Source organism: Rhea pennata, chromosome Z, assembly GCF_028389875.1.
Source record: "Rhea pennata isolate bPtePen1 chromosome Z, bPtePen1.pri, whole genome shotgun sequence".
Lineage (NCBI taxonomy): Eukaryota > Metazoa > Chordata > Aves > Rheiformes > Rheidae > Rhea > Rhea pennata.
Window position 1 is genome coordinate 56,520,600 of NC_084702.1, and position 22,308 is coordinate 56,542,907.

Here is a 22,308-nt window from a genome sequence, read left to right on the forward strand (position 1 = left end):
TTCTCATGTAATCTTTGCTGAGTGTGTGTGTGTCCTTTCCAAATAGGGAATTTTGAAAGAAAATTAACTTTCTATAATCTTGTGCTCTGCTGTTCATGCTACTATCACTGTACTGTCTGGTTGTATTTGATTCTACTTAATGCTCCAATTATTTTGCTTTCCTATTATGGAAATGGAAAAGATTGCTTCCAGCTCTGCTCGTAGTTTTTATTTACCTTTGGTAGGGGGCTGTCTTCTACAAATAAAAACTTTGAGAGCTTTGGGTTTGAACATGCATTTATTCAAGTCAGTAAATGGAATATGAACTAGAGCCTTGTTTTATTGCAGCTTTCAAGTGGTCAGATTGTTTTTAGTGCCCAAGGAGAGTCTGTGTATCAGAGCTCTGTCAGTATGTTTGGACAGATTTTTGTAATACTTTTCTTTTGTAGTTAATTCCTTCAGTTCTTTTATAAAGCATTTCTCTATCCTTTTTCCAGGAATCCCAGGATGAATCGGCAGTTCTGTGGCTGGATGAAATACAAAAAGGGATCAGCGATGCTAATAGGAATATAAAAGAAGCAGAAATCTGTAAGCATTAACATACCTGTATGTTGCCCCTGTTGTTCTTAGTCTTAAAAAAACTGCTGAATTTGTAATCTTTTTCCTCTTCATGGATATGTGAAAGACCTTTAAACACATTGGAAGAAATGAGTGCATGCCCTTTGTCATTCTGAAATTGGGGTGACTTAAATCCCGGGGATAGTGTTAATTTTATCTAGAGTAGTAATATTTAAGGTTTGGCTAATAGTTTAGTGGTTTCTCTTACATAGGATAATGATATGACTAAAATTTCTAGGGTCAGTGCATTTTCAGAGCTGATAGAAACACTGCCTATTACTGTACTTCTCCACTGATATGAAAACAGAAAGAATTGAGAAAATGAAGGCATGATATCGCTTAAGATCTTATTTTGCTTATATAAGACTAAAATCTTCATGTATGCTATAAGAGCAAATTCTTAAATGGTTATAACTTTATTTAATATTAATTCATCATAATGTCTTTTATTAATTACCAATAGAAAAATTAGGACTATATTCTTAAGTAATATAAAATATGCACTTAACTTTTTGGAGAAGTGCACCCTCTTCTAATCTGTAAAGAAGCAGGAGAAATCTGTGCAGAAAAGGCTGAGGTAGGTACTGTTACAGCCTTGTGTACTGGATTCTCAATATCTTCTGTTAAAAGTTTTGATTAAATATAATTTAGAAAAAAAATATCTACAATATAATTTTGGGTCACAAGTAAAGTGAAAATAAGAGTGATGAGATATGTGGGGCATGCTGGAAAGCCTGGTAGAGTCCTCAAGTGGTTCTGCCAGGGGCCAGCACAGACTAGGTGAAGTGTTTAGCTTGAGACTGAGTATTGGTTTGGCTGTGCTGCAGTTGGCTTTGGGGAGAATCTGCTTGGATGAGTCAAAGTCGCCTTCTTCAGCACACTGAGAGCTTGTGAATACAACTGCTGAACTCAATTCATTCTTGCAAAGCTGCATTCAACCTTTATTAATACAGTGCTGTAGTTTGTTTACTTAGAGACTTCTGATTGTTGACTGCCTATGTTTTGAATGGTGTGGGTAGAATAGAAGAAACAGGGCTAGCTATTAAAAAATTTAATCTTCTATCCCTGCTACAAAAACATTGAATTTCATGTTGCTATTATGCTAGAATTGATTTGCAGTCTTAATTTAACTAGTTAGATATGCCAATGACATTTGTAATATTTTTGTAAGTTGTGCATCTGTGAAAAGCATCCAATTTGTATTTTCCAAGCTGAGGTCAAAAGCACATAGCTTTCTAAACTGAGCTCTTGTCCTTGGGGTACTGATACCTCCTTTTGTGGGCAAAAATACCTTCCAATCAATGGCATCCAGAGGCATGAGGAAACATCTGAGCACAAGGATGGGAGGGAAATTCATTACTTGTAAACGGATGCGAGTTAAAGCTAAAACGTGACTAGAAAACCTGCTAGGTTGTGGCCTCTGGTGTAAGAGCACCATGAAGGTCACATAAATGGCTTAGAGAAAGCAGCACAGAATTAACCACGTATCAATACCACTTGATTGCAAAAGATAGGCCTTTGCTCTATCTGCTAGTCAGTTGTTACAGTAAAATCATTTCTATATATGGACTCTGTCACCATGTTTGCAGTAAATACATAGTTTTGCATGATCAAGCATGATCAATAGAAGTATTTTAACAAGTTGCTTGCTAATCTCCTGTACTGTGTCTCATGGGTTGAAACAAACCTGTGTCAGCATAGTGTCATCCACATTCTTTAGAGGTGCTCTAAGATTTTTGCAGTTAAAAACTGAGATTTAAATTTTTTCCGCTACACAGGGCCTGATATTTCCTATAGCAAGTACATCCTGCTTCAGGAAGTCAGCATGCTGTGTTCACAAAGCCTAAACTTAGAAAGTTCAATATGATTATAACTTGTAAATGAACTTTCATTTTGACCTGTGTAGCACAGAAAAGCTATCTTTTGAATTCCACCCCCTGCCTCTGCCAAGAAACTTTCATACAAAAGTAAAGAGTATCTAACACTTATTTTTGTTTCAGTCGGAGCAAAGTATATTTTTGAGACTGCTACAGTGATGGCAATAGCAATGAGATAAGAAGAGGTACTTTGACAGCTGTGCTGGAACAATCTTGAGCTCTTCCAAATGTAATTTTTCTGCCTTGTATAAGTTAGTGGCATAAAAGAGCAAAGCAAAATGTTAAAAGTTACATTTATGAAAATTTAAAAGGCCTCTAGACAAACCATCTTCCCAGTCAACAACGGATTCTGCCTCTTGTATGTTCATTTAGGGAGAAGTGCTCAGAAGTGCAGTTGCTGGTGCACTTTGGATACATGTCCGAATTCTTTGTGGTGGTTGCAGCTCAATTTGCATCATGTTGCTCTATCTCTTCAATCAGTGCAGACCATTCTACTCTATATCCAAAAGGAGAGCAAAATGAGATTAGCCAAATATCAGCTGTACGTGTGACACCCTTCAAGAAGAGAAACCTTCCATTTTGCATGAGAGGGCTATCAAAGCACAATTCCTGTCTTGAGAGAGTCCATGTTATGGGAAAGAGTTGATCTTTGGCCCTTTTGAGGGCTCAGGCTTATCACATGGGACAGCTGTGTTTTGTATATCTTAGCTGTTTGAAGGGAGGATGGGTGTGGAAAAGAGCCCTTCAGTGTTGATCTAATACTGAGATTTGAAGTGCTGCAAGAGCAGAATTGGTGTATTTACAGCCTACAGATCTCCTGCAGCTGTGGATGGATAAGCTTCATTTAGCTCATAATTTTACAGGGGGTCACATGGTCCTTTAGAGCAGTAGTGTCAGTCTCAACACTTATCACCAGAAAGGAATCATTTCCATTGAATTTGGATGCCTGTAATCCTTAGCCTTCCTCCATCAGAGTCACTTGGGGTGTTGGTTGATAGAGGAGCAGCTTTGCCCACAGACCGCTCTCGACCACGCTGTGGCTGCCTCGCAGCCTGTGTGGAGTGTGCTCTTTCTGTCCTACAAGCTTGCTTTTGTCTGAAATACTTGTCCTTGCAAGCATGCAGTAGACTGGAAAGGGATGAGGCGCTGTGAATTTTTGCGTATGCCATAAAACCATCTGATTTTTTGTGTTACTATTTTACCCTAGTGGCTCTTGGGACATCAATGATTAACAAGAGCTTGGAGAAGGGCGATTCGCAACCAATCCTGATGATACTTCAGTCCAAGTTTGGACTACGAGTCATTCCAGAGTGTGGTGAAACCTACTTCAAGACCCTTTCAGAAGCCAAAAAGCTAAAGACTAAAGGTAAAAACCTTCACTGCTAAGAAAGTTCCACATTTTCATATTGCTGAAGCATCTGGAAAACTAGCATAGAAGGCTTACCTAAAATCACTGTAATTTGCAGGACAGGGCTGCTGTTTTGTAATCTTTTATTTGAGAAATATATTTTTTGCCCAAGTTCTTTTTACACAGCGTTGAATTGTTGCATCCATTGCTCAGAGCACAGTGTAGGCTAGGAAATAATTCTAGTTATTTCTGGATTCTAGCTAGGGTCAGATTAGCTTCTGAATGAAGTTAAGGCAGCTTCTCTGTAACTGTTAGTAAACTAGTACACACTCTCAGAAAACCACACTGCTCTTCAGGTTTCCCCCTCTGCTGGCAGGAGCAGGGAGGGGTTAGACTGTGTGCTTCAGCCTTATGGGCATATGCCAAGGGTCAGGTCAGGCTCTGCTGAAGTGCCCATGACACATTTCAGGTCCCCGTGCAATGCTGGAGCAGTGTGCATCAGTAGTGACTGGGGCTAGACTCTGCCTATAGCACAGACGATGGGATGTGGTGGCATGGTAAAGTTGCGAGTTGATCATAGCTAACACAGCCAAGAGTAGCTACCAATCTGTAATATGTGACCTAGCACACGTTCTTAGAGCAGATGTGCATGTTTCATCCTGCAATATATGTTTAGAGGGCATCTTGCACAACTGACCCTATCAGCTCTACCTTGGAGCCTTTTGTCCATGAGGAAATGAGGCTTTTCCTGCCCTTTAGGTTACAGCCTGTTTACCAAAGCTGATGGCACCAAACAGACTTGGCTACAGGAAATCTGTGTGACCTAAGTGTCAATAAGGCCTAGAGTCAGGCAGGAAAAAAAAAAAAAGAAAAAAAAAAAAGGTTTTTTACAAACACTACCTCTGTTTCACTTACGGGAGTGATGATGGAAGATGTGACAAAACTATTTCAGCAGTAAGCACTAACTTGGCATGTTCTGGTTTTAAGAAGCTGGTAGTGCCTCTGTACTAACCTTTCTAGCTGTTCCATCATAGAAGAATGATCATGATTCATATAATAGGACATTTTGAAAATGTCCTTATTACAAACTGGCCCAAGATGTATGGTGACTTGGCACAGAAAATAGATAACTAACGTTGTAAGAAATGTAGAGATGAGGAACATGTAGGAAAAGCTGTAACTTCTCTGTGTAACAGGACTCCAAAATGTGTGCTAATAACAGTATATATTGCTTTTAGATTCTAGTGAAAGTCCATGGATTAAACTTGTAATGAAAGATATGTATGATTACTATTACAATGTGGAAACTGAGGAAGGTACCTGTGTTGCTCCTGAAGGAGTTATGCCAAAAACTTCTTGGTTAACTGGTCAAGAAATCCAGGTAGGTTGCTGAAATGTTTTCTGCAATTGCATACAAATGCAGCATAATATTGGACAGATGGTAAGATGTGGCAATGTCAAGGCAATAAGAGGCTGTACTGCGTGAAACCAAAAATCCTTTTAACTCATCTTTTTTTTTTCTTTGACAGTATAGAAGCATCATATAAAGTGTAAGGAAAAAGGGAGATAATGATAGCACATCCTCCTGGTTTATGTCTGACAATCATTTAGGGACTTCCTAAGTGGAGGTTGCAACCACAGCATCATTTTTAATGGCCATCACTAGAGACGTCTATGGAAGAAAGTCATATTACTGGTTTTTTTATCCTCTCGCAGTTTTGGTCTTTGAATTGTCCTATGATGAGTTTCAAAATGTACTTAGGAGCGGAGGGGAAGCGCTTTTCTGTGTTTAAATCTAATCACCCATCAGCATGCTTATACCTCCAGATACAATGGGATGAGTGTGGTACTTCAAACTCCTTACTGTGGAGACTTTCTATTAGCATAAAATACGACTTGCAGCAAAAATCACACAAGCTTCTGTGCAAGCTGCTTGTTTATACTTGTACAGCCCATCTAGTCTGTGGGCTTACTATGCTTCATAAAAGAACACAAATCACAGTGTAGGTTCTTCTGAACTTTCATAGGAGCAATACTGAGGTATGCAAGTATGCTTCTATGTACAGCGCTCCTACATTCAATTCTAGATTCCTAGATTTCTGGCTTCTACAAAAGTTTGGAAGCATTTGGAAAGTAGAACTCTCAACCCTGATGTATTTAAAAAATAAATAAAATTGAATTTAAAAACTCCTTCAAAAATGGCATATCTAGCTAGTTAATTGGTAGGAGTTCAATTACTCTTTGTATAAAATTCAGTGGTTACAAAGTAGCTCTTCATTCTTACTGGTTAAAATCTATGGATAAGTTGGAGGGGCTTGAATATGATAGACATAAGCTGTACAGATGAAGACCGTACAAGCAAAATTCCAGAATGGTTTTGGCTTGAATTTTTTTGCATAGCTCCTTTTAAGTGACCTTTTTCCATGATCTCTTGACAGAGCATTGTTGGGCAAGTTACAGCAGATTACAATCGAGAGCAGCTGTGGCTTGCAAATGAAAATCTGATTGTTCAGCTGCAAGCCCGAGCAAGGGGATTCTTGGTCAGAAAAAATTACGAGGCGAGAAAAGCATACCTCCAAACCCAGGAACCATCTGCTATCAAAATACAGGTATTGTACTAGAACAAGGAGGTCACCTTGCTTGGGATAAAGGGTAAAATGTGAAAATTGTGGCTAAGTAGTGCTGGCCCAAATCTCGACCAAGTCTGCCACCCTGTCTTCATTAGCAGCAGCTCAAACATCTGCATCTGCCAATGTGTCCCTGTCTTTACTAGAGTGAGCTTTTAAATAGCGAATTGCCCATTTTAAGAGCAGTAGATCACATATATCTGCCGTCTAAGTTACTTCAGTCAGAGAAGTTCAGGTTTTCTGTGATATACCTAATTATGCACAGTGTGAAGCTGGAAGATATTCATTGAGTATTGAAGCAAAAATTCCTTGGCAAAGCGTACTGTAGGAAATGCATTCCTTGCCAGACCATCCCCAGTGGGAAGCTGTGCTTGCGCTGCTTCATGAAGCAGTCATAATTGGGTAGGGAGTGGCGGCGTTCTTGGTGTTCTCTGGTTCCAGCAGCATTACTTGGACGTGTTCAGCTTGCTGTACTCCAGAAGCAGTATAAAGGAAACTGTGCTGAGTGTGAACACTGACAAATGCACATGCAGCTGATTTTAACTAGTTAAATAACCACTTCTTGTTAGAAGCAATTTATTCAACTCTGAAAAAGCACAACAGCAGCAAAACCCAGAACTCTAATGCTGAAAAAGGAAGTATGAAACAGTGGGCAACTGATTTTTATTTTTGGCATTTACATATCTTAACCATTCATTTCAATATATGTTCTTACTATTAGAACCTGAGAGCCTGTTTGTTGGAATTTTCATTTTTCTGCATGGTGTCCAGGCTTAATAGAGGACTGTACTGTTTTGAGGAATTCAGTGTCTGGTCAGATTCAAAAGTATCTGGAGAACGTTTTGTAAACAAAGTTCTTATCTGATTGTTTTCCATGGGCATTAAAATAGAAACGGCTTGTGAAAAGCCAGCAAATGGAGGCTAAGAATGGTGGAATAGAAATGAAAGGCAAAATAAGGTAAAGGCCGAGAGTAACTTATCCTTGTCATTGAGGTCCTTACCAAAAGTTTGCTTTAGGGCTAGTGAAGGGAGAGACAAGTTGAGGGTATGAGGAAGTTACGTCCTCTGTGGTACGAGATGGTGGTCCTGGGTGACCTTGGCAGGCTGGTAATCTTAGAGCAGAGACTGGGAGAAGGAGCCTGGGCTGGGCAAGAGTCGGGGGGTAGCTCTTGGGTGTAATGGCGGAAGAGGAGACTGAGTTTGCCTGTGCACAAGGTACAGCTGGCGACTGGGCTGTTAAACGTTTTGGGTGTATTAGTGGCAAAAGGCAGAGTAATGATGCCCTCAGGGGATGGAGAGGAAATGGCATTTGGCAACAAAGTTTTGTGGTGAATTTGTTCAAAATTCACATGGAGTGTATTTTGGGCACTGTAAAATATATAAAGGAACAGCTCTGCTTACTTAAATATCTTTCTTAACTATCTTTTTACCATAACATCAGTTTTTCTGTACAAGATAAAACCTGTTAATGATTTTAGTGTATATATGTAGACTTGAATAAATACTAGTCTATTATTAGTAATAGTCTCGTGCCTTTTATAAAATAGGCTTTCTGGAAAGGATACAAACAGAGGAAAAGCTATGTTGACAGATTAAAGGTGCTTCAAGGCAACGTTGCTGCTGTTGTCAAGGTAAGATTCCATTTGTATTTAAGAGCTTGGGTATATTCATCAATCGTTAGGGTCTTCCACAGCCTGGGAATCTGAGACTGAAACAATCAAAATTGAATAGACTTTTGTTTCAGAAACTTGTGTGGTGCTTTTAAATTGGCAGCTTCAGTAAGTTCTTGAATGTTAAGTGTTTGACTTCTAATGTGCTTTGAACTCAAGTGGCTCATAATAGAGACTTCCTTACACTTGCCTTTCCATAATACTGAGTTAGAAAATATGGGAGCTGACAGAGTAGTGTCACTTCATTAAAAGCTGTCAAATATCTGTCCAGAAAATACTAAAATTTCTATTGGATGATAATAGGATACTATATCATGAGCAGATTACAGCTAGGATATTCATTTCCTATATCTGAGGAAGACTGTACAAATGAGAGCTGAGATGTGAAGGCAGCATTACCTTTGGCAAATCATTTCTGTGTTCCAGTGGTAGGTAGAGCCTTTAATTCAACCTGTGATTTTAATCAAAGCCTCTGTCTGGTCACTGAACTATAGGAGCCCAACAGTATGATCATCTGTCCCCAGGTATGACAGCACAGCATGCTTACAACAGGGGACCATCAGAGGGTAGCGTAACTTCTACCATACCCACCCACCCTGCTTTGTGCAGTGTATATTGAGTTTTTATTTAACTTTCAGATTCAGTCATGGGTCAAAATGTGGCTAACAAAGAGAGCTTATAGGAAACGTCTGCAATACTTCAAGGATCACGTAAGTACTTTTCCTCCATTTTCAGCATAGAGCATTAAAATGACTTCAAGTGCACTGGAATCTCAGGAATGAGTACACAGGTTCTGCAAGATGCTTCTGAACAAAAATTTATTCTAACTGCAGACATTTGTGTGTTTTTTCCCCCAGTGATACTAGTCTTTATCTAGATACCTATATTCATCATCTTACACAAAATACGAATTGTAGTTTAGAAGTTTATTGATTCTTTGTATCTAATCTTGGTCCCTTCCAGAATGAAGAAATTGTGAAGATACAAGCGTTTCTCAGAGCAAATAAAGCTAGGGAGGACTACAGAACACTAAGTAAGTGGTAATAGTTAAACATGGTATGTCTGAAGAGATGTATGTTACTGTGTTCAGTCATCTTTTCTAAACTTCCAAGCAGGATTTCTGAGTTTCCCATTCCTCTTCAAAAGCAGCTGCAAGCATTTGTAAACAAATCGTTTTATGGCTATAACTATTTTACAAAGCTGTACTTGCACAGGATGACAAAAATATTTAACCTTTATTCTAAATGGCATGAACTTCTCTGTAGAGTTCAGAGTTTTTCTGTAGGGATCAGTTCCTTGGTTTTTTGTGTGTTTGAGGTTATGTCAATTAACAAGACTATTTATTTCAACTACAGTTGGTGCTGAAAATCCACCCTTGACTGTCTTGCGCAAATTTGCCTACCTCTTGGACCAAAGTGACTTAGACTTTCAAGAAGAACTAGAAGTAACAAGGTTAAGGGAAGAAGTGGTTACAAAAATCCGATCCAATCAACAGCTGGAAAAAGACTTGAATTTAATGGATATAAAGATTGGACTGCTAGTGAAAAACAGAATCACTCTTCAGGTCAGCAGACTCTGTTTAAGCACTCTTGGTAGCATGCACTGAACAGCTTTCTGTGTTCAAGCAATGCAGGATTAGATAAAATACTCCTGGGGAAATGAAGCACTTCCTTTGCATGTTTTAAATTATCCAGATAGCTGAATGTGAGTTGCATTAGAGGTTACTCTGTTGTTCCAAATGATATGTCAGTTTATTACTGAATGTCACTCTTTGTTTTGCCTCTCATAAGTAGTAGTAATTGCTTGTTAGATTTTAAGCATCTTTTCTGTGGTAGAATGGAATAGATTTCAAATTATTTGAGAGCTTACCCATTTTAACTAAATAATGAATGAGTCTGTACCTGAGGTTGGGTTACCTAGACAGCCATTACTGGCAAGCTGTAATGATGACGAGATACAGTTAAACATGTTCAAAACACCTGTTAGTGAATAAAGCAAAACACACAAAATTGCTAATAAAGGATCTTGTAGCAATATGACACCAAAATGTTTGGAAAATGTTACTTTTCCACTTTGTCTTTTTGTGAATATGTAAACCTTTAATCATTCTGTCTGCAGGATGTGGTACTGCACAGTAAGAAACTTAACAAAAAGAGCAAAAGTCAGCTGGAAGAGATGGTTATGATTGACAAACAGGGTATCAAAGGTTTGAGTAAGGAGAGAAGAAAAAAACTGGAGGCTTATCAACATTTATTCTACCTTTTACAGGTAATTTTAATGTAGAAGTTAAAAACCACGAATTGCTAAGGACAAACAAAAAGTATATCCTTTGCTTTGTTTTAGTGCTTGCAGTGGTGACTACAAAAAGATCCCCAAAGGACTATATTATGCAGACCACTGTAAACATCATCATTATCTTCTAATATTGCTGTAATTGAAAATATCCTTGTCTTTAAACTGTGCAAGAACTAGGTATTTTATTCTTGTGAATAACTTCAGTCCATCTTGAAGCCAAAAGGAGATTTTCCATGCATCTTTTAGTCCATATAAATTACTGTCATTTTTACTCTACATTGCATGTGGGGAAAAGGAAACTGTCTGTTTTGCAGCTGACAGCACATAATGCATCCAGTTTTGTATTTTTTTTTTTATTAATCTCAACTCATTTAAAATATTTTAGAGGAATTTTAGATCTTCCAGGACAGATACCTTCTGAAACTTAAGTATATACAAAGTATGCAATGTCTTTTTGGTAGATACTGCCTTCACTTAGCACTGGATACACAGAGCTAATGCACAGAAGTACTGTGTTTAGAGATTTTCAATAAAATCCTTACCTATGCCATTTGCGTAGTGCAGTATTCAGTGTTTCTTATGCATTAACATTTGGGAAAAAAGTAAAGCTGGTGCAAAAAAGTGATGTATATGGGAATATAAATGTATATAAGTGTTTTTATTGTTAACAGAAATAAAGTACTGCCCCCAGAGTGTGGGTAGTTCATCTCAGAAAATAAAATTTGAGTCATTTGTTTGTTTTGTAGACTAATCCCACATATCTGGCGAAGCTGATTTTCCAGATGCCTCAAAACAAATCAACCAAATTTATGGATACAGTCATCTTCACTCTATACAACTATGCCTCCAATCAGCGAGAAGAATATCTGCTTCTTAAACTCTTTAAAACTGCTCTAGAAGAGGAAATAAAGTATGTACATTTACTAGAAGACTTTAGTTAAATTGTCTACAGATAGGTCAATGAATTCTTTAATCAAATTCTTTAAGGTAGAATTAATTCATAATTTTGTAATTGTTATAAAATTATATATATAGTTTTGCCACAAGATAAGTTTGTGCTTTCAGGATGGTGTAATTTATTTCCAGCTCAAGCTATTTTAGATTCACAGAGAAATCTTTCTATGGTGGAGAAATTGTTTTTGTATGAGAGATCACTTGAAAGAATGAATACTTACTACAGCTTCATTACTTTTCTGCTTGAGTATGAAAGGTTGGAGAAAGTCCATGTTTTCTTTGTGTAAATGTGTGTTCTGTAAGTATAGAGTTGGTGGTTATCCTGAAATAATAAACACTTAATTTATATACTTAACAGGTATTTGCTGATGAGATATTTTGGCCTGAATCAGGTATAGATTAGCTGTTACTCACTATATACCATGTTCCAGGAGCATTATTTTAACTTACATTATAATTCAGCAAGTAACTTCTGTAATCTTGCCTTATACGAAAGTCTAATAAATAAGCTGTATAAACATGCTTCAGCATGTAAAAAGTCAATTAGGATTCTGAAAGGATACTTTCAAAAGTGTGATTTTGAAAAATGTTTAGAAAACATGGGTAACTGCGTGCATAAGTCAGATCTGAGTAGTATTCTGCTTTTGATACAGCTCTAAGGTAGATCAGATACAGGATATTGTCACTGGAAACCCCACTGTCATTAAGATGGTCGTCAGCTTCAATCGAGGTGCTCGTGGGCAGAACACTCTGCGCCAGCTCCTGGCCCCGGTGGTAAAGGACATCATGGATGACAAGTCCCTCATAATCAACACTAGTCCTGTGGATGTGTACAAGGCATGGGTAAACCAGTTAGAAATGCAGACTGGTGAAGCCAGGTGAGTGAAGAAGTTCGATGTATTACACTGTCTGTTAAATACTTGAGAGATCCCTCAGTTCAACTTCTTTTCTGACAAATTTCACTCATGTCCGTCCGTGTGTCTACCCATTTCCCACATTTCCACACAACACAATGAGATTTTGGAGGGGGTGGGGAGGAGTGCTTGAAATACTATAATCTGTTCTGAACAGAAGAATCACTTTGGCCGTGAACTTTGAGTCATTTCCATCATAGCCTTTGCTAGTGTAGTAAGCTATGCCTTGGAAGAATTTGCAAACTTGTGCCCAGAATTTGTAACAGCATCTGTTAGCAGCGTTCTGTGCTTTTGAGGAGCTATACTAGGATGCAGAAATCCATACTTGGGACTTACCTTTTGAAAAGAAATTCTCCTTTTGTAAGTAGGGGAAGGCATGTGATAGCATGTTGTCCCCCTGTTCCAAAAAAAAAAAAGAAAAAAAACAACCTAATGAATCTGCGAATTTTGTTATTTAACCAAATTCAGTTGTATATGTCTTGTTCTATGTGTTTTTTTTGTTCAGTGATGATTTTACAAAGCCAAACAAATTTTATTTTAGTCTCAAGTACATTTGGGCTGATTTAGTGTCTGCTTGCTTTGCAGCAAATTGCCGTATGATGTAACCACAGAACAAGCATTAACACATACAGAAGTAGTCAATAAATTGGAATCATCGATTCAGAGCTTGCGAGCAGTAACTGACAAAGTTCTCACATCCATATTCTCATCTCTCAATATGATGCCGTAAGTGCTGAACTAGGACTCTCCAGGCAGCAGTTCATGTGCACAGTGAAGCTTTATGCAAAGTTCATCATTTCAAATTACATGGCTTGTGATATGTGCCTCTTTAATGACCTTTCCAGTAGAGGGAGAGGTTTCTCCATATCACAGAACCCTACTCTGCTTTAGCCTAGTGAATGTCTACCTATATGTGAAGCATTTTGTAGTTTCCATTATCATCTTGTTTTGTGTTTTAAGTGGCTGAGGGAAGAACCAGTATCTTGGCTGACTAGAATGATTTGTTTGTGTTTCATCTAAGTCTTTCCATTATTTTCCTTTTCATCTGTTCTACATGTAGTTATGGAATGAGATACATAGCCAAAGTTCTGAAGAGCTCGCTCCATGAGAAATTTCCAGATGCAACAGAAGATGAACTATTAAAGGTAGACTTCTGAGGGGCAAACTGCCAGCAGCTTGTTCTTTTTATGCCAAAAGGGAATTTTATTGACACTTAGTATACTAAGTACCTGAAAACATCTTCATTTATTGAAGAAATTCAGTTCTTGGGTTGCAGAGGGGTGGTGGAAGCAAGGGAGAAGGGAACTCTGTTGCCATGACCTAGCTTTTGTAATCTGGGTACTCTACAATTCCTGCACAAGATGATGTTCAACCGATGTTGGGGACAGTCAGATCTATAATAGTTCTTAAAGGGTTGGAGTTTATCTGAATCATCTTGTTTTTTGGTGTTGTCCTCCTGTTCTTTCTTCCCAGCAGTCTCTTCATGAAGAACACTGTGGTCTTAACTCTTTTCTTTCTCACCTGAAATTAATTTAGGATAATAAAAATACATGTATTGGAAAAATAACTGAATTAATATTTAAAAACCACGAGGAAAGGGCTCTAAGAACAAACTGCAAGTAGAATCTTCTGTTACACCTAAGATGCTTGTAAAACTTGTGGGAATTACATTTTTACAAACTGAAAAGTAAATTGTGTTGAGTGATAGGTATGTTACTGGCACAATGCCCATCTCTAACCTGTCGCAGCTACTGTGCTGCTTTAGAGGACTTGGAGGAATAGCTCAATGAGCCTTCCATCCAACTAAGAAACTGATACCTCATGAGAATTTAAACTATTTGCATTTTAATAAAAATAGTTTTGTGGATGTTTATTGAAATGGTTCTAAAATTTGAGGCATTCATTTCAGTGAGGCTTTTTATTATCCTTTAAAAAGATGCTGTTTGATGTTAAATTTTTTCTGGAGCCAATTTAGAAGACTTCAAGCTCCTCTGCTGAAAAATTGATTCTGCTTTTGTGTGTTTAAACAATACATTGAAATCTTCACAAGCAGCATTTATGAAGTTTTTTAGTCTGCATTGCTAGAGTGATAGACAGACATGTCATTCAAATTATGAAATAAGTAACAAATTCAATCAGCATAAGGCAGCTAGGTAAAAGCCCTTACGTTTGTACATTGGAGGTTCTGCAGGTGACTGCACAAGCTGAAGCTAATTATAGAAAGTAATTATTGATGCTTATTGCTTATTGATGGGACCAGGACTAATGCGAAACAGTTGTCTTCATGATCCAAGTTATTGTAACATCACTGTAGAAACTTATGCTATCTAGCCTTTCAGAGCTTTCTAAAAACAGCTGGAACCTTACCAGTGAACAAGGTAGAAGCTGGCAGGGATATTTAGCATTTCAGAGAACAAACCTCTGGAGCTGAACCTAGTAAAATTTTTAAAAGGGATGTGTTTACATTGACACATTCAACTCAAAGTCTTGCAGTAGCTGATAATGTCAGTAGAACCAAACCAAACCTGATTAGAAATTCTCTTACTAATGTTCAGAGGTATGCTTTAAAAGACACAACTTCCAAGCCCAAAGAAGGGCAATAAATGCTGTTTAATTGACTGTGACTGTGCTTTTTATTAGAAAGTTTGGAGTATGTACAATTTTTGTTTCTTTTGTGGAGAAGCAATCCCAGAAAAATAAGAACTGAGCCAAACCTAACAAATATATAGGACTATCATCTTTGAGGAGTTATTAGGATAAAGGTTTGATTCCACTCCTGTGGGTATGTGTGTTTAAAATGTGAATAAACTTGAGCTTTTGTGCTAACTAAATGTTATTGGGACACCTGTCGGAGTGTGTGGATGTCGGAAATATTTGTCATGGAATGAACATCTAATTTTCTCATCTATAGCACAATGAAATTTTTTAAGAGTCATCTTTAACTGAACATTTTATTCAGAAATTTTATTATGCTAAAGTTCAAAAATAGAAAACTCTAGATATAATCTTCAGTTATTTCTGGCATTTGTTGGAATGTTTGGAATACAAAGTAGAATATGCCCAAAGATGTCTGTCTGGAATATATTTCTGACAGTGAAAACCAGATAACTGTTTTTTCATAAGTAACCTAGTTTGAATTGAGCTTTAAACATTCTAGGTTTTTTTAATAAGTAATTGTTTAATGTTTTGGCAAGATCTTTTTTTAAGGAAGTGATTGGTTTGGGATGGGAGACTATTTAATCCAATGTTTATCTTTTTATTATTTTGTTTATGGTGTAGTGCCCATTATTATGCTTGAATCTTTTTATACAAGACTGCAGACTTTTTGAGCTAGCCACATAGATAACACTTACATTTTAGGAGTGTTTCCCCACAGTTTTCTACCACCAATTCCTGTGTCTAATTCAGAAGCAGAAGTGTTTGATCATGTTTTGTAAAAAATATAATTAGTATATACAAAGGGAAGAGCCCTTAAAACTGTTTTTCTTTTAGATTGTTGGAAACCTCCTGTATTATCGCTACATGAACCCTGCCATCGTTGCTCCTGATGGTTTTGACATAATTGATATGACAGCTGGGGGCCAGATACATCCTGACCAGAGGAGGAATCTCGGTTGTGTTGCAAAAGTCCTTCAGCATGCTGCTTCTAACAAACTCTTTGAAGGAGAGAGCGAACATCTTTCATCTATGAACAGTTACCTCTCACAGACATACCAGAAGTTCAGGTGTGAAAACTCTTCCAAATACCTATGCTCTGAGAAATCTGCTCTGGGATGAATAAGGCAAATGAATTTATACGAATTCTTTTTTTTTAAAAAAATATCATTTTGCTGCAAGTTAGAAATATCGAGTGATTTGTCATAGTGTCTGCTTCAACTTCCTCAGCAGTGAGAAGTAACACACTGTATTTCAACATCAGCATTGCTTTAAGAACTGATCCATCCTGCTGATTTGGTTGCAGTTAAGACTTCTTAATGGCAAATAGATTGTGCGAACAAAATGGAATGATTTATTATTTAGCAGAAATAATGTGTTCTTCCAGAGGTCAGAGCAGCTGAGTATTTTGTCTGAGGAAAAAATTACTCAGAGAGGGAAAAGCTGCATTTTTTGGTTCTTATTCTTTCATCTTTCCTGAGATAATCATAGGAAACTACATGTTTTTCCAAAATATCTCATAGGGAATTACAGGCTCCAGATAATGTAAGTTGTTTGGAATTAGTGCCCATCTTTTAGAGTGGTTGTTATTAGGTCGTAGTGTTCTTCTGTCTTGTGACAAATTTGTAACTGACACTCATAAGTGACAAACTTCTGTCTTTAATGTCTGTGCTAAATGAAAGCAAAAGTTCATATAATGGATTTCCTTGAGAGGCGAGGCATGAGCAAAGATATGAGAGCAGCTGAGTCACTCCGCTTGTTAAAGCATGTTAAAGCACTTAAGGGCTTGACACAAATTTGAAGAGAAAATAGGGTGGAGAAGTGCTGGGAGTAGGGAAGACAGCAAAGCTGTTAAGGAGAAAACATATTCTACTTGGCTCTTGATCACTACAATCTCACTTCCAACTCGATTACCTTTTTTTTTTTTTTTTTTTAAACAAAACTGAGTCTTTTTAAGGGTCTGGTCTGTACCTGAGCCAAGTGCCCTCTGGGGTCAGACCAGTGGCTGCTGTCAGTGGCCCCTTGCACCTACTTGCAGTTGCTGTATTGGCAATGTTAACAGCAACTGACTCTGCCTAGACTTTTTAGTATCTATATATGGACTTGTGCATGAATTTGTCAAAGGCTGCTTTGAACCTTTTGATACAGTCTGCCTCCACAAACTACTAGTGCAGCAATTTAAACAACAGGTAACAAATTTCTTTAAAGTAGTATTTCCTCTTACTTGAAACTAATCTCCTACTAGTTTCATTGCATGTCTGCTAGTGCTATTGCTGTGGGATGTGGTGAATAAATTCTGCATTCAGCTTATGTAACTCCACTGATTTTGTAGAATTTGATTGTGTCTCTCCTCAGCCTTTTCCTCTCCAAACTGAGTTCCCAACTGTTCGTTAAAACCAAATTTAAAGGTTCTCCAGGTCTGAAACTTGCATTGTACTCAACAGCGCAGAGGCTGGCACAGTTCAGGAAAGGCTAAGAGAATTTCTCTGACAAGAGCCCCTTGCACTGTCCGCCTGCCCCATGGGTCGGTAGTTACCAGCACAAGCTGTTTCCTGGTTGTCTGTACACATCCTTCAGACTGCCAGTAACTTGGAGAGACGTTTTCTCCTTGGGAAGTAGTTCTCTGCTATCCGCATGTGTGGTAGTCGAGTCAAAGTAACCCTCAAAAAGTACTTTGTATTTTTTCTCTCAAGACTTTTTATGAGCAATAATACATTTTCTGATGTTTCAGACAGCTCAGTTTCTGATTAACAGAAGTGTAAATATTATATGGCTTGTGGTAATTTTGTGTGGATATTTCAAATTTCTTTTTAGCACATTTCATACTGTAAAGTGCCTTGATAAAATGAAGGGCTGTTTTTGTAGTTATCCTTTAGTTTTCTTAACTTCTGAAGCACTAATTCAGACTCTAGCAGCATCAGTCCAGACTCTTCTAAACATGTAAAATTTACCAGGTTATCACTCCTTATTGAATAAGGAGAAAAATCTTACCTTGAAAATATTTTTCCCATCTTTCCTGGATAACAGGTAATATTTAATCATTTGTATTGATGTATAACCATCTCTGAAAGGTTCTTTCAAACATTAAGTGTAGACTATAAGAGAAATATAATGCATGTCAAATGTCTCTGTGTGTGTTTTTTGGGGGGGCTTTTTGATTTTTTTTTTTACAGACTAATTGAAGTATACAGGGAATAATTATTTAAGTCTTTCTCATATTCTATTAGGAACTTTTTTCAATCGGCATGTGATGTTCCTGAGCCAGAGGAGAAATTCAATATTGATGAATACTCAGACATGGTGACCCTTAGCAAACCTGTCATATACATTTCCATTGAAGAAATTATCAATACCCATTCAGTAAGTTAATAAAAGTACTTATCCATGGTTTCAAATGTATATTCTGTGAAATAATTGTAAAAAAAATGTTTTCTGAGGAAAGTTATTTTTTTTTTCAATTTCTTTGGAAAAAATTTCTTCAGTCTCTGAAATGCTATGGAATTGAGTATTAGCTTCCTTTTTCTCCTAGAAGACTACTTCCATGTCCAAATATTTTCTTTAACAACAATGAAAGTGTAACATTTTGTCACGGGAGGAAAAAGAAACAGATTTTGTTCTCATGTAATGTGTGTCATTTCTAACTTATTTCTATTTACAAATACTTTCTTGTCTTGGTTAAGAAAGTAAGCCCAATTTGAAAAAGTTTCTCTAACTCTGGGAAGAGAGGAAAACTCAGTAGATTTTATGACTTTGGCATTCTGTCATATGTTGTGTTGGAAGCAGATGCAAATGTCTGATTTAGAGGGACTGAGTCAGTGGCATCCTGCCAGTTCTTTATTCTGCATAAAGAAAAGATTAACTGCAGTCTACAAAATGACTCATTAGAGTGTAAGTTAGATATCTACCACATGGTCCTTCTAAAGCTTGGATGTTAGCTATCTCTTAGACCACAAATCCTTCTTCCTTGCCTTGTTATGTCAGATGCACTCTGGAAAATGTAGAATGCCCAACTACCAGTACTTCAGATCACAGATTAACATAATTCAACTGTAAACTAATAGCTTAATCTAATAAAAAGTGTATTTGCTAGATTCCTTGTGCTTCTTTTTACATTTTTAAGGCATTCCTGCAGGTTTTCAATCAGTAATTACATTTAAGCACCAATCTTAGTCAATTAGCCCTGTCAGGGCTGTTGCATTTCTATTGTTCTTTGGGCCAAATGTGACAAATTACCATGTGTTTTGTATTATACTTTTAGACCATTTTATCAGCTAAAATAATTTCTGAAGTTAACTGCCAAAGTAGGAGGTCAAGGAGATGGTACTTTTTGATAACATCACTTCTAAGTACTTGCCTAGAGAATGCAAGTGATTAGGTCTAAAGTCTGTACATTGTCTATATGTACCATATCTAGCACCCACCTTGGCCCATGGCACCACTTCCACTGAAATTCCTATGGGAGTCTGAGCCTTCATCTCTGAGTCATCTTCTCCCACTAAACCTTCGCTACAAATGTAAATTCAACTTTCTATTCTTAGAAAATTTAGTTTGTGTAATGGGAGACACATGAACATCTTGTCCTTTGTAATGTGTAGCTCAACTTAAGAAAAAGTTCTTAAATCTTTCCTCTGTCATTGTCTCCCTTGGCACTTGCTTAAACTTTTTCATCACACACCTCTATAGAATGTAGTGGAATGAAGGATCTGCTGGAATCATCACCTTTGTTTCCTGTCTCTTCCCCATACATTTTTTGTCCTTACCTCAAAAAATTTACATTCTGTGAATGTATTTTTTATTTTGTGCTTGTATAGTATTAAGCATGATGGAATTTTAATCAGTATGAGTAGTGCTTCTTAGCAATTCTCATAGTATTTCCAGTGTTGAGTATGGTATACGGTAGCTGCTTCCCATAAGATTGAGGGAAAATAGTTTAAAATAAGTAGTTATGGACCTAGAATTCTGTCTTGTGAATAGGTCTGAAATGCTTGTAATGCTTGTATGTCTTTGTTTTCTGGACTTGAGCTTTTTAGTTTTCAGTATTTTTCTGGTAAACAGTAACTTTTGACTGAATATAGCTTTGCAGTGTTTAAAATCCTGGAATTTTCCGGAATTTTGGCTATGGTATATCCTTTGCTGTAGTTAAATTTCAGTGAAGCTTGTTAGAACTAATGCCTTTCCATCAGGCTTCCAGGTAAGGAATATTCCCACTGTGGTGAATGAACTGTTGAATAGAGCGGTCAGTAATACTGCTAGTTGTATTTGACTCTGCCTGAAGTCATTTTTTTTTTCTCACTGATAATGAAAGGACATTTACAAGCAATTTTACTGCCCAATTTGTGGCGTTTAATAACTTGGCTTATCAGTCTTTTTGTGGCTTCAAAAAAAAGTTTGGGGAACATGCACAGCTACGTTACTGTGAATATGCTTACAAATATGTTATTTCTATTAGAAATTGTGTAACAGCAGGTACTGCACAGCTAGTTTCTCACTTTCAAATGAAGACAGTCATTTCTGAAAGGTATTATTTACAATGCTGAAGTTCAGAAAAGCTAATGGAATGGATATACAGAAAAAGCTGGCATCTGCTATGCACCACTGACACTATGTTCATTTCTTTGTCCACCTTTGATTTGGTTTATAGCTCTTGCTTGCTTACTGTTACTTTGTTAGTTCTGAAGGCTAATCTTTAAACTTCATTTTGCTTAACTTTGATAACTCAGCGTTTCACAAGGAAGACGGCAGGCTTTCTTGCAGCAGAAACAATTCTGCATCTGGTCTAGAACCAAGCGTGTGCTTTTTTGCTTTTTTTGCTTTTTTTCCCCCTCCTTCTCTTTGGATACTCCATAATCTGTTTATGTTCAGCTTTTAGTCTCTAGATTTATTTACAAATATAAAGAAATCGGGTATGTTTTTTCAGATTATGACTTTACTTACATTTGTTTATAGCTACTGTTAGAACACCAGGATGCCATTGCCACTGAGCCTAATGACCTGCTGAATGAATTGCTGGAAGGGCTAGGACCTGTTCCTGATGTAGAGTCTTTCCTTGGTATGTTGTTCATCTTTACAGTTAACACCATTCTGGTGGTATAATCAAATGGGGACTGCATTTAAATACTGCAAGATACACATTCCCATGTTAATAGACTCTTCATTTACTATGGAATTGTTCTCTGAAGTATTTTTGTTGCATCTTTTTATAGCTGAACCTTCTAAAGATGGAAATCATTGCAGAGTTGTTCAAATAATGTGACAGCAATGTCTGACAGCATCTTCAAGAGATGTGAAAGGTTCTAATTGTAATATTCACTCTGGATATTAATGATGTGATGCAAATTTGTAATAGTGTTTCTAGCAGAACACTACAGTTGTGCTCAAATTGCAAACAGAAAACTAGTCTTTTTTAATAATCTGACCTTGAGTTTTGTTACAGTGTGGGCTAAAAACTTACAAAAACAATACTGAAGTCTTAAACAGCCGTTTAAATTGAGACTTAAATTATCGAAATAAAAAAGGTTAAAAAAAACCCTCATAATGTACCTGATATTTACTTTGCCTTGATTGTACTAGGATGGAAATTGTGACTTCTGGCTTAGAAGGAGACAGCATGGGTATTACCAGAGTCCAAGTGAATAGCCTATTACCATAGCTGCTGCTCTTTCATTTTTCATTTCCACCACATTAGGACAAAGGCTGTCAAATTGCTTGGGTTTTTTTTGTTTTTTTTTTTTTTTTTGTTTTTTTTTTTTAATACGAGTCTCTTGCAGATCAGTACCTTGAAAATAAAGAATTGGTGGCATGTCCAAAGTATTCTAACTGGTCAGATGGCTTATAGTTTTTGACTGCTGAATGTCCCGTAAAATGACTGCTTCTACAGTGGTAGGAATGGATGGGCTATTTAATAAACTTAACAAAACTTCTGATGATGTATAAAAAGTGATTTCTGTAAGTTATTGTTCTGTTTCATGCACTGACTCCTGAGGAAGATACCAGACTGGTTTAAAAGACGTGTTTTGTCTTTACAGGGGAAGGAGCTGTTGACCCCAATGACCCCAACAGGGAAAGCACACTAAATCAGCTTGCAAAAACAGAGATTTCACTGTCTCTAACCAGCAAATACGAGTTACGAGAAGGTGAAGATCAAGATCTCAAAAGCCTGATGATAAAGTAAGTTTTCCTTGAAAAAACGACATTCTTGCAATGTTTTTGTCAAAAACAGGTTGTTTCTACTTTGTATCCCTGCCTAAGTGCATTTTTGAGGCCCTGAGTGCACTCAGTTTTCAAAGACCAGCAAGTGTTCAATCCTACTCAAACTGAAAAAAGTAAAAAACTGTCAGTTCTTCCAGTATGTTTATCTTCCCATAGGCTTAC

At 37.2% G+C, this 22,308-nt stretch overlaps 1 protein-coding gene across 2 annotated transcripts in view; it reads left to right on the forward strand.

The window, feature by feature from the left end:
- IQGAP2 (IQ motif containing GTPase activating protein 2) overlaps window positions 1-22,308 on the forward strand; it is a 125,842-nt gene that overhangs the window by 93,311 nt on the left and 10,223 nt on the right. For both annotated transcript variants that reach the window (XM_062600680.1, XM_062600682.1), the window contains 17 exons: window positions 477-567; window positions 3,682-3,840; window positions 5,061-5,203; window positions 6,261-6,431; window positions 7,997-8,080; window positions 8,758-8,829; window positions 9,083-9,152; window positions 9,475-9,683; window positions 10,238-10,387; window positions 11,161-11,324; window positions 12,022-12,246; window positions 12,868-13,008; window positions 13,343-13,427; window positions 15,775-16,007; window positions 18,165-18,297; window positions 20,884-20,986; window positions 21,963-22,104. In XM_062600680.1, coding sequence (XP_062456664.1) covers window positions 477-567; window positions 3,682-3,840; window positions 5,061-5,203; window positions 6,261-6,431; window positions 7,997-8,080; window positions 8,758-8,829; window positions 9,083-9,152; window positions 9,475-9,683; window positions 10,238-10,387; window positions 11,161-11,324; window positions 12,022-12,246; window positions 12,868-13,008; window positions 13,343-13,427; window positions 15,775-16,007; window positions 18,165-18,297; window positions 20,884-20,986; window positions 21,963-22,104 — 2,375 coding nt within the window. The remainder of the gene's footprint in view (window positions 1-476; window positions 568-3,681; window positions 3,841-5,060; window positions 5,204-6,260; window positions 6,432-7,996; window positions 8,081-8,757; window positions 8,830-9,082; window positions 9,153-9,474; window positions 9,684-10,237; window positions 10,388-11,160; window positions 11,325-12,021; window positions 12,247-12,867; window positions 13,009-13,342; window positions 13,428-15,774; window positions 16,008-18,164; window positions 18,298-20,883; window positions 20,987-21,962; window positions 22,105-22,308) is intronic.